The sequence below is a fragment of the Plutella xylostella genome, chromosome 16, assembly GCF_932276165.1.
Source record: "Plutella xylostella chromosome 16, ilPluXylo3.1, whole genome shotgun sequence".
Lineage (NCBI taxonomy): Eukaryota > Metazoa > Arthropoda > Insecta > Lepidoptera > Plutellidae > Plutella > Plutella xylostella.
Window position 1 is genome coordinate 8,803,855 of NC_063996.1, and position 12,278 is coordinate 8,816,132.

Consider the following 12,278-nt stretch of genomic DNA (forward strand, 5'->3'; position numbering starts at 1 on the left):
GCACCAAATTACTCCTAAACGGAAAAGGCTAGCTTAATGACGGTTTCTGCAACTTTGAAGTACATTTAACCGAGCATCAGGATATTACCAATTAAAGACGAGTTAATTTTTTTTTGTAAAAGTTTGTTTCGGGTTTGTTTGGTGTCGACATTTTGTGTGGTACTTTTTCGTTGCCTGTGAGTGTAGAAATGGGCAATGTCTAGTTTCCTTCACTCACCAGTAGAGTTGGTAGTGAAGCTGTCGTCCACGGGCGGGTCGCCGGCGGGGCAGCAGGCGTCGGGCGCGGCGGTGTGGGCGCCCCACGCGGCCCACCACTGCGCGCACACCAGGTACCAGAACTGGCCCACCGCCATGCCGCGCGCTAGGGAGCGACGGAGCCAGCCTAGCACTGGAATGGAGAATGCGAATGCACGTTTAGGAAATGATATAGAGTATGTAAAGCCTGTTATTTTATCTCAGATACTAATTTGACAGATTTGAACGGTTATTAAACAGATTGTCCCGCGATTAAGTGACGGTTCGTTCTATTGACGAAACAATCGACAATTGATGAACCGTTCAGGCTATGTCAATCTACATAGTATCTGAGATTAAAAAACAGACTTTATATAGATGTGTTGAAGATATATTATGCTGATGATTTGGTTATACACTCGCGAGCAACCAAATCGACTCAAGCCTTCACGGCGCACATATACATTGATTTTCCTAAAACGATAAATGGTAAATATAAAAGTGATATGTCATTCGAAAGCTGAAGAATTAGGCTTTCAATTAAGATCAATACCATAAAAAAAAACTAAGCGCAGATTTAATGACGCATTTTAATTGCCCGTCAGTGTTAATTACCTCATTAGGAATCCACGCCTTGCGCTACCTGATCCCGCTATAAAACCTTTCCACATCCGGTGTACCTTATCAGTCGCTTGTTGCAAGTTGACCGGTACACATCTCGTTGCATTGTATTCCTTGTTTTCGCAAACCCATGGATACCACACCAGAAGAAGCTGCTCAAGTTGTTGCCTTGCTGCAACAAGGGTTAAGTCAGCGAGCAGTCGCTGCCCAGCTCCACTTGAGCCAGTCTGCTGTATCCCGAGTATACAGACGGTTCCAAGAGACTGGTGCCTTCAATCGAAGACCAAGAACGGGCCGCCACCGCTGCACTTCAGAGAGAGACGACCGCTTCATTGTCTCAACCTCGCTGCGCAATCGACACCTTACGGGCGTTGATGTGCAGCAAGAACTGAGACGTGTACGACAAGTGGCTGTCAGCGAGTGGACAGTGAGAAGACGCTTGAAGGAAGCCAACTTGACACCAAAAAGACCTGCATCAGGCCCCAAATTGACTGCAGGCCACCGACAAGCGCGTCTTCAGTTTGCTCGAGAGCATCTCGATTGGAGCATTGCGCAATGGCGGTCGGTCCTGTTTACTGATGAGTGCAGAGTGTGTCTGCATGGCAGTGACAGGAGAGGCCGGGTCTACCGGCGTCCGGGGGAACGATTTGCCCAATGTTGTTTCGCTGAAACAGTAGCATATGGCGGCGGTTCCTGCATGATGTGGGCTGGTATTTCTCTAGAGGGAAAAACCGCACTTGTTTTCGTGCCTGGAGGCGGCCGAGGAGGCGGGTTAACAGCTGATCGGTACATCACCGACATTCTACTCGGTCATGTTGTGCCCTATGCAGAATTTGTCGGTGAAGACTTCGTGCTAATGCACGACAATGCCCGCTGCCACACGGCACGAGTCAGTCGGCAGTTTCTGAGAGAGAAGGAATTGCGCACGATGGACTGGCCTGCGCTCAGTCCTGACCTGAATCCCATCGAACACTTATGGGACGAGCTCAAAAGAAGAGTTCGGGCCAGGAATCCAGTCCCTGCAAGCGTGGACGAGCTGAAGACAGCTTTATTAGAGGAGTGGGACGGCATTCCTCAGGAAACTGTCAAAAAGTTGATAAGGTCTATGAGAAACAGGCTGCAGGCTGTAATTAGGGCAAGAGGGGGCAATACAAAGTATTGATTTAAATAAATAAATTTTTATCTTAACATTTTTTGTTTAATTTGTATAATACGATACCCATACCCTTTTTTCCTAAATTCCCGTTTTTCCTACAATTGCGTTCAGACATCATTTATTTCAAAAATGATGAATGGATTTCAATAATAATGATATCAAATTAAAGCTGACATCTTAAGCTTTTAAATGACATATCATTTTTATTATTTCTATTCATAATTTTACTTGTATTAATGTATGTTTGCGCCGTCAAGGCTTGAGTCGATTTGGTTGCTCGCGAGTGTAGATGAGACTGGGGAGACGCTGGCGTAAGCTGTTCATAAATACTCTATTAGCGTTTATCCGCCGCATGTCACGAGAACGAGATGACGGCGCCGAAGTAGTGGTACATGACAGTGTCCACCGCACATCCGTCACGTCAGCACGTCACCGTCAAGTCATACTAAACTCAGCCTGAAAAAATCTCGTTCTTATGACGTGACGTTGACGGCGTGCAGTGGACAAACGACCTATATGGGTATGAAGTAATTCCGAACTTATCTATGATAGTTTCTAGCTTTTTCTAAACCTTGCCTGATATGTTTTATGCATTTCTGCAAGGAATATATTCTGTTCATATGAACAGAATACGAGGGCTACACCGAAAAGATCGGGAATAGAATACTTAGGAATAAATTAGAGTGAAACCTTTTTGGTGTATCAAATGTAGTGTTTTTTCAAACATAATTCCATTTTCGAATTTTAAAAAAAGTAAAAAATAAAAGAGTATTGACCATTTGAATTTGACAAGTCGGTGTAAAAAATGGAGCTTACGCGGGAACATTTCCGTGCAATAATTTTTCACAACTTTCGTCGAGGTTTATCTCAAGAACAATGTCTCGCCGAGCTTGTTTCTATTTATAAACTTGAAGCACCAAGTAAAACGACTATATATCGTTGGTATTCTGAGTTTCGCCGTGGACGTTCCTCTCTTACCACAGTCCCTTCTACTGGTCGGCCAAAAACAGCGGTAACACAAGATAACATCGATGCTGTACGCCAGTCAATAAAAGAAGATAGACATGTGACATACGAGCAGATTCGGGCTTCTCTCAGCATTGGTATGACAGCCATTCAAACCATTTTACATGAAGAACTGGGTGTCAAGAAGTTAGTTTCGCGCTGGGTGCCCCACCGTTTGACCGAGGAACAAAAGTCGGCTCGTGTTAATTGGTGTCGATCTGCTCTGCAACGGTTCAATGGAGGCAGTTCAAATGCTGTCTACAATATCGTCTCTGGTGATGAATCGTGGATTTATTCATATGAGCCCGAAAGAAAACATCAATCGGCAGTTTGAGTCTTCGAAGGTGAGGTCAAGCCAACAAAAGTTATTCGCTCACGCAGCGTGTCGAAAAAAATGGTCGCTTCGTTTGTATCGAAAACTTGCCATGTGGCTACGATTCCATTACAAGAACAAAGGACGGTTACTGCTGATTGGTACACAACAGTTTGTTTGCCGGAAGTCGTAAGAGAACTTCGTAAAACTAACCCGAATCGTCGTATAATCCTTCACCACGATAATGCAAGCTCTCATACCGCTCGCAAAACAAGAACGTTTTTAAATATGGAAAACGTGGAGTTGATGGACCATCCTCCGTATAGCCCTGATCTGAGCCCCAATGATTATTTTACATTCCCAAGAATTAAAGATATGCTACGTGGTCAACGGTTTAGCGGCCCAGAAGAGGCGGTCGAAGCTTACAAATCAGCTGTTTTGACAGTATCCACTTCAGACTGGAATTACTGTTTCAATGATTGGTTTAATCGAATGAAAAAGTGCATTGAATGTCACGGAGACTACTTTGAAAAACAATAAAAGTAAATAATATTATGATATCTTTGTACTTTTTTCTATTCCCGATCATTTCGGTATCGCCCTCGTATATGCATGCGAACATTTGACAAAATTGGAGAAGTTTTAGTAGTAGAAATACACAGCATAACTAACAGTAGCCATTCTACAATGTAATTTACAAATATGGTAATTATAATGCCACATTTGTTTGTTGACTAATTGCGACATTTATTTTCTATTAAACCTTTAGCATGTCAAGGATCTAACACAAAGATAAATAACACAATCAGGAGCCTTATCTGTTTCCATTATTATAAAGTATTCCATGAATGTAATCCAAACACTTACTTAATTGTTATAAATATTATTGTTTATGCAAGTAGGGTAAGATAACATAATAGCATGCTGTCTAAATCTTACTGGAAATAATATCCATTAGTTAAATTTTAATTTTGTTCAACTATATTTATTTTCTTTCTTTCTATAGTGAGCACCGTTTCAGACTTAAATTAGCCTAAGTCGTGTCTTACATGTTACCAAAAAATATGACTATTCATTTAAGAACAAAGAGGCACTGTTATTATTTATTTACAAATTTAACCTTGACTTTGTTAAACTGTGTTTAAAATATCTTGTTTTATGTTATAATTCAGTTATTATCATCCCCATTGTCCTTGATAACTAACGCCTATTATTATGAAAGTTATATGTGCATTGATTCTGCTAACAATAACCTACTCCTGTCCCCTGAGCCCTTCCACCTGCACTTGGGAAGACTTACTCCAGGCCAACCAGAATGCTATCAAAGTGTCTTTTTTTTGGTCTAGACAAATTTAAAAATTCTCATACTGTTCACTGACACGAAAGAAGAAGAAGCTTTTTACTTTAGAATCCATGTTTTTTTTTAAGAATGTTTATACTTTATACTATTGCTCTACAAATTACTCGCAAAAACACAGCAACTCCTTTATCATAACGCTTATCGTAACAATGTTCTTGACATAGATAATGTATGCGAAATTTATTCGCAACAATTAATAACCCTTATTACTTACAATTAACGGTTAATTTTGAACGGCTAATTCCGTTGTCTGGTTTGTATTTTGTATCCTTTAACGAAGAGAAGGTCATTATCAACTTTGTTATCAAGAGTTGGGTGAAAAATACTGGCTTGTTTATTTATAGACATAACATTACTTAGAAACATATTATTTATATTTTTCGGAATCATGTACATGATGCACAGATTTTATTAACTCAAAATTATTGCTTTATATCCCCTAATTCTAACCATACTTTTAGTTTAGCTCACGGCTTAAGCAAGTATATTCATGATAGACTTGGTGTAAGTACATTGGGTTTTATTAATAATGTATTATTTACCATTTATAAATGTAAGATACCACAGCACCCTAATGCATACCCTTTGCAAGTGGGTTCAATTCTCTTGCAAAAGACGTCATCAGTCATCTTTGTCGCTAGGAAATACAAAGCTAACATTAATTCATACTAAATAAACATTACGCAAATTAACCGCAAACGACACTCACGTGACGCAGATAGCACACACACATACGCAATGGACTTGCCACTTCTTCATTAGATGAATCTCGATAGTTGAAGATTATGTAGGTACAGTTGAAGTTATGTCTTTTAACAAATATCTACTCTAACTCTCGAAAGTTGGGACGCTCTTGAGTCAAGTCACTGTTGACGTTGATGGCCATTACACAAACCATATAAAATACATTCAATATTTATATGAATAAACATGAATAGCTAGTCATTGGTACAGACAGATATGGCCCGTCGACAGCCAAATTTTTTATTTTCTCTACATAATCATCATCATCATCAGCCTATAGCAGTCCACTACTGACGTAGGTACACCTCTCCCAAAGCACGCCGCTCGATGCGATCTATACTTTTCCTCCAATCATTACCTTTCGTAAGTCGTCCCTTCACCAGACGAAAAAAATCATACATAGGTACTCAGGTAGTTTGAGAAACATGGCGCCGTAGCGTAAACGAGCTGCGAGCCACTGGACTAAGCTGGAGTGAGGGCAAAAGTTCATCCGAAGATCGGCGGAAGTAGCGTGCATTATTGGACCCTCTGCACCTCTGGGGTGCCATAGGACTGCAACACACACACTTAGTTTGATAAACGAATCACTCACCGATATCCCTCTCCTGGTGTCGGCACTGCGGGCGCAGGCCCAGCACCACGTGGCACACGCCCACCAGCACCTCCAGGAACGGGCCCAGCAGCTCCTCCGCCGACTCCACGCTCCAGATCAGGAAGTCCTCCAGAGCTAACACCGCACCAAACACTTCACTGTCACTTTCCACTGGCACTTCGATTACACTGTCACTGTCCACTGTCACTTTGTCCACTTCGATGCTGTCTTCGAGCGTCGGTCCTAGTTGGAACACCGGCTTGTGGTGCCTCGGCGCGTGGACTAGCTTCTCCTTCAGAATAGAATAGAATACTCTTTATTTTGCACCGTCAAAGAAAACATAACAAATATTACAATATGACAACTTATGAATAAAATAGTACAAAAATGCGGTCTTATTGCTTAAAGCAATCCCTACCAATCACACGACATGAGACAATTTTAACATAATTAAAGGGAGTAGAGATATAAAGTATACTACTTAAACAGTACATACCATAGAGTCATAGACTAAATAAATAAAACAACACAATGGTAGCTATTCTGAAGGCATAAATTCTAATTTTAACACTGTCAAACTATATACGTTCTGCTAGTAAAACATTACATTTATGGGAACACTCATAGAGTCGAATTTTAATTAAAGAAATTAAGGTTTTGACAACTCTAAAATTTGAATTTCTGCCTTCAGAATCGACATCAATATAAAACCCTACCTTCAGGTGGGCAATCGTGACATCAGGATCAAACAGTTTCTCCGGCGAGTCCCGGCTGTCGGGCGTGGAGGCGCGGCTCTGGTCGCGTTGTGCCTCGTTGGCCACGAGGCACAGCACCCCCACCATGTCCGCCAGCTCCTGCCGGTTGAGCACGCCGTCCCGGTCCCGGTCGAAGATCTTGAAGCAGACTGGAATGGGTGGAGAAGGAGCGGTTGTAATAATGTAGGAAGTGGGAAGATTTTTTCTAGCATTGGTAGGTTTGTGGGTTAAGCCTCGCCCGTGGCATTAATCGATGAGTTATTTGGAAATTATGTAGATAGAGGTATTATGAATATTTGTTATCTCTCTTACAGGGAAGAATAAAATCGTGATGAAGACAACTTACACATCTCTAGATGTTCAATAGATGATGACATGACTTAGGATGACTGTTTAGATCTTAAGACACAAACAAGGTTCCGTTCGAGTAGGCCAGCTGATGTACTTAAAACGTACAAACACTAAATAAAATAGTTAATAGATAACACTTAATAGTTTATTTTAATCAGAGAGCGTGTTCCCTTAGTAAATTCTATAGTATTCTTCCGGGTCAGTGACAAACACTAGAACTATGGTTTCTTGCTAGACTCCAGTCCGCGTTGATCTATAGTGAAAGATTGTCCAGTCGCTGACAGCTCAGAGTGCACCGGACGTAATAAGGAAAAGTTGGATGATCCTTCCATGTACCCTGACCTGAGTGCCTTCTGGTAAAGCCATTTCATAATTATTATTTTGTTCATGAATTATCTCTCAAGCAACAATCAGCCGAAAAATCACTATAAATAAATCCTTTTAGTTACATTGTAATTACAGATGAGACAGTCCATCAATGGCGGTTATCTTATCAGCCGCTCACTGCTAATGATGTGTGTGACGCAACCTGTGAGCGTGCTAAACGTTACTATCAATTAATTATATATACTTTTACCGCCCAATTTAATGTTTCGCTGGTACTCACAGCCTGGTAGTTAAATAAGGGTATAAAACATTAGTTGTTAAAATAATGTTTTGGTTTACTGCTTGTACAGAGCGGTATGCAATGTCACACTCTGTATAAGATTCTATATATCGTATTCGATAATCTCATGTATGAGTGGCTCATACACTGCTGTCTTCATAAACAATTTTGCTACTACTGTGTTCTTTCAAGATGCTTCTTTACTCTTTAGTACCTACATAGGTAATGTAATTTTTGGTGCAATGCAATAGGTGCCAAACTTTATATGAACATAAATATCAAGAAAACTTACCTATGTATTTCTTAATTACATTGCCGAACGATTGTCTCTTAAAATCCATTTCCATAGCGCTCAAGCATTTGTTTTCGCTAACAATGTAAGGAAATTGAGATATTAAATTATACCAGTCTGAACAATGTATCATAGGCGATATTATCTTGCAATCTCACCCTTATAGCCAGTAGTGTAAAGGCGAAAGTGAGTGGCTGTATGGTGAAGGCAGTGTGTCTAGTGACCTTCATTTAGATCAGTTTGTTATAAAGGTACGACAAACAGGAATAAGTTATTATATTATCTGTAGATAACATTATCTTAAAGAAAAGGCACCAGAAAAATGTGCATCGTCATCATAATTTATTTAAATGTTATGGAATTTAGTTTAGCTAGACATTTTGTTAGTTTGTCATTATACCTAACACATTGTTAAAAAAAACACTTCCTTCTTTGAAAGGAGACCAGTGCCCCAACAGTGGGGACGTGATGGGTTGTGATGGTGACACATTGTTAACTAAAGTAGGTGCATTATAAATTAACACCAACTCTTTATATCGTCGTAAAATAATTATTTTTTATAAGTACCTAAATGAGTAACTAGCGATGATTTACTTCATAACAATGTGCTATTCATATTTACGATAACCGTTTGGCTACTACAAGACCTGTGACTACAATATGTAAATAAGTATGTTTAGTAATGCATTAATTTCCAATACAATATTTCATTGTTATTTGGATAAGTTTATAGGTCCATCGCTGAACTAAGGTGGGGCATCGTCATCAACTATTATCTGCTCACTCAAATAAAAAATAATTACTCTCAAGCATTTAGAACATGGTCCACCAACCCGCACCAGGCCAGTGTGGTGCACTAGGCCTATAAACCCTTCTTTCATTGAAAGGAGACCCGTGCCCGAGCAGTGAGGACGTGATGGGTCGCGATGTGATGATGTGATTTAGAACATTACATAGGAAGGCACTTCAAGATTTAATATTAATTTCTTACAACAAACACCAACTCCTATAGGCAATTAGGCACCTACTATTGATAAGTGAACATGCTCTACCTGCGTTATTATTGCGGCCAATATCCGATTCGCAACATGATATCAACTCGTCAAGTAATGTAAAACGTTGTCAGCAACTAAGCACACAAAAATTCGAACCGTAGCAATTTATGTATAAACAGCCTATAAAAATGCGACGCCAACGAACAGAGTTTATGAAAGAAAAATGTATAATTCTCCTTTGAATGGGCATTGCACCCAACCCAATGGACTTTACATTGAGAAAAGTTATGTATTAGATGCCATTCTGTTCTTACATTTAGCATCTTATGCCTTTTAGATTCCGGATCCTTAATGGCCTTTTTATCGCACTCCAAAACTATTGCAGAAACAATGGGGTTACTCTAGAATACAACGAAGCGCTGCTGCAATCGCCATGAGTTTATCTCGTCGCATTACACGCTAGTCCTCGAGCGATCGAACCAGTATATCGTCGCATATCCCATCCACTTATTCGTTATCTTTTATATAAATTTACTGCAATGAATACGTAGGTATCTAAGCCAACCCAATGTCCCGTTTAAACAGTTACAAGTAGGCAATACTTAATTGGGCCCAGTCTTTTAAACCTAGCGGATATGTTGTTGCTGGCCTAAGGTACCCCAGGTACAGACAGAGGGCCTTTACAAGCGTGCGCCACGCCGTCCTGTCCTCAGCAACCAATGTGGCCTAGATATAGGCATTGACAAATTGAAATACTTTACAAAAGAAAGCAAGTAGCTAAAAACTCACACTTGAGCCGCTCAGTCTTAGGCCCCCTGCAAGCGGCACTCAGCCCACAACAAAGCTCCTTAAAGTCCACATGTCCGTCCCGGTTCTCGTCGAAGGCGAGGAACAAGCCGGGCACGGCGGCGGCGGGCAGCGGCGGCGACAGCAGCGGGGACAGCGACGCCGCGTCCAGCTGCCCCGTCGGAGCCGCGTTGCGGAGCGACCAGAAGCATTTCTCTAGCTCGATTATGTCCTGTAAGGTAGTCATGATGAGGACCAATCTACATGTTTTATGTGTACTACTTACTATTACCTATAATTCAATAATAAATTAATATCACCATCATCAATCATTGGAGGGGAAGTGCGGTTTTAATAACAAGACAATATAAACTAGTACCGAGTAGAGTGGCAAGACAGTATCCTGGGCCGATCACAAGCCTGTATCATTTGTTCAAAGGCTCTACATATAAATGGATATATGTAAAGAATATTATGAGGTGCTTTCAACAATTTTAAAATATTAAAGTATGTACAGTCAATGAGCCAAACAATAGGTAGTATATGTAATAGAAAAAAATAATGAATAATTTATGCAGATCCTTCATAGTAGTATTAGTAGATTTATAAATGGAATTTCATGGATATTGTATCTCTTGTGCATTTAGAATGAACAACAATACCCATGAAATCCGTTTTACTTCATCTGCAGATTTTAGGACAAGAATACTATAAAACTGAATTTTATATTTCATGTTGAGTATGAGTGAGTTAAGTGTGTCTGTATTGTACTAAATAAGAATAGTAATTCAAATCATTATATTAAACCACATAATATGATGCTCACAGGCTAATAAAATTGCTGGCCAGATTTTCTATTGAAATTAAATCATACATAATATATAATATTTAAGATTTTATATGTGGAAATAGTTGTTATCAGCGTAGCCAGCATGAAATGTTCATAATGGAAGCAGTGCTACTATAATTAAGTGATAATGATAACATTGATAAAACAATCAAGCTATCTTTGCAGAGATCAAATTGCTTTTTATGTCTGAATAAATGTACTTTTTCAAGTTATTTACTCTGAGAATCATATGAAAATTATTTAGCTCATTGGTCTAGTTTCAGACAGAGCCCTTTCTGAGTTCTAAACACAATGATAACCTATCCACAAAACCTATACATAGGTAGGCAATACAAAGACAGTCTATGTGTGGATTGCGATTGGTTGTTGACAAACACAAAGAATAACTGTTCAAAATTCCAAATAAACAACAAATACTAGAATTCAAGTGATGCTATCAACTGATTGCATTGTTTTTGAACACACTTCAGACGCATGAGTCATGAGAACAACAAGTCTTGAATGATGTAATAAGAAATGGCTAGTTTGAGCAACTTACCCTTTCCTCTAGGTGAGTGACTCCAGCAAGGCTTTGGTAGAAGGTGGGGGTCTCCAGATCTTGTGCAGAGCTGTAGTTGCGGTCCGACAGCAGCCACTTGGACAGCACGGTGGCATCCCGGTGCATCAGCAGCCATGACCGGAACTGCTCATACGTCACTTTGTCTCCAGCACCAAACAACCCTGTGAGAATCTCAGCAGTCTTTGGGGCGTTTGTAATTGGCAGTGAACTGTTCTCCAGATGCAGGGTGCGGGCGAAGTCCCACTTGTATATGTACATGCCATTCTCGTGCTGATTATTCACGTACAGCGTCCACAGGAACCTAGAACAACAGTTGAGTGAGCGCTTGGCAAACAATCAATAATAGTTTGGTGCTTTGTTTACATTGTGTACTGACTTGATTTTCTCGTCGATGCTGCCCTTGGTGAGCACGACGATGCCGCAGAGCAGATCGCGGAAGGCGATGCCGCGGCGCGTGCCCCCGCAGGCCGCGAAAAGCCACTCCGCCACCTCCTGAGGGACCCCGCCGCATAGCACCTCGTTCACGAACGCCTCTAGGCTCAGGGTGGCTCCGTTACCACTAGCACATCGCTTGAACGCTTCCCGAATACGCCGGAGCTCACTATCGGATACTACGAATAAATTACACACATTAATTAAAACTCTTCATCAAATTCAAATACGCACTTCAGGTAAATAATTCATAAACTCTCATACCTCGGCGGGCTGCATCTTCGTACGATATGAAACTTGGTTTAGAGTCTTTCGCACCCATTTTTGCGTACAAAAACTTAACGTAACATCTTTAAATTAATCGTAATAATCACAAAGAAAGTAAAATTATTACAGCTGACAGATCACGTCGTACGATACGCCGCCATATTGATTTTTTTCTTGTTGTTTTCAATCTGTCATTGTTTTGGGTGGTAAGCGGTAAAAAATCATCGGGTGAAGTTTAAGTTGGATACCGTATCGACTGGGATGGCAGCCGACGACGGGTTGGTTTGACATTCGGTTCTGTGTCCTGTTTTGCGACGTCGTGACATTTTGTTTTTGGATTGTTTTGGACTTTCCTGGAC

The 12,278-nt window shown here is 40.5% G+C and overlaps 1 protein-coding gene across 1 annotated transcript in view; it reads right to left on the bottom strand.

Moving 5' to 3' along the window:
- LOC105385304 (ubiquitin carboxyl-terminal hydrolase 32) overlaps nt 1-12,097 on the bottom strand; it is a 39,548-nt gene extending 27,451 nt beyond the window's left edge. Inside the window, exons 1-7 of the mRNA XM_048626193.1 lie at nt 11,917-12,097; nt 11,597-11,831; nt 11,200-11,521; nt 9,815-10,043; nt 6,742-6,929; nt 6,026-6,317; nt 218-388 (exon numbers count right to left, since the gene is read on the bottom strand). Coding sequence (XP_048482150.1) covers nt 218-388; nt 6,026-6,317; nt 6,742-6,929; nt 9,815-10,043; nt 11,200-11,521; nt 11,597-11,831; nt 11,917-11,974 — 1,495 coding nt within the window. The 5' untranslated portion in view covers nt 11,975-12,097. The remainder of the gene's footprint in view (nt 1-217; nt 389-6,025; nt 6,318-6,741; nt 6,930-9,814; nt 10,044-11,199; nt 11,522-11,596; nt 11,832-11,916) is intronic.
- Between the last annotated feature and the right edge of the window lie 181 nt (nt 12,098-12,278).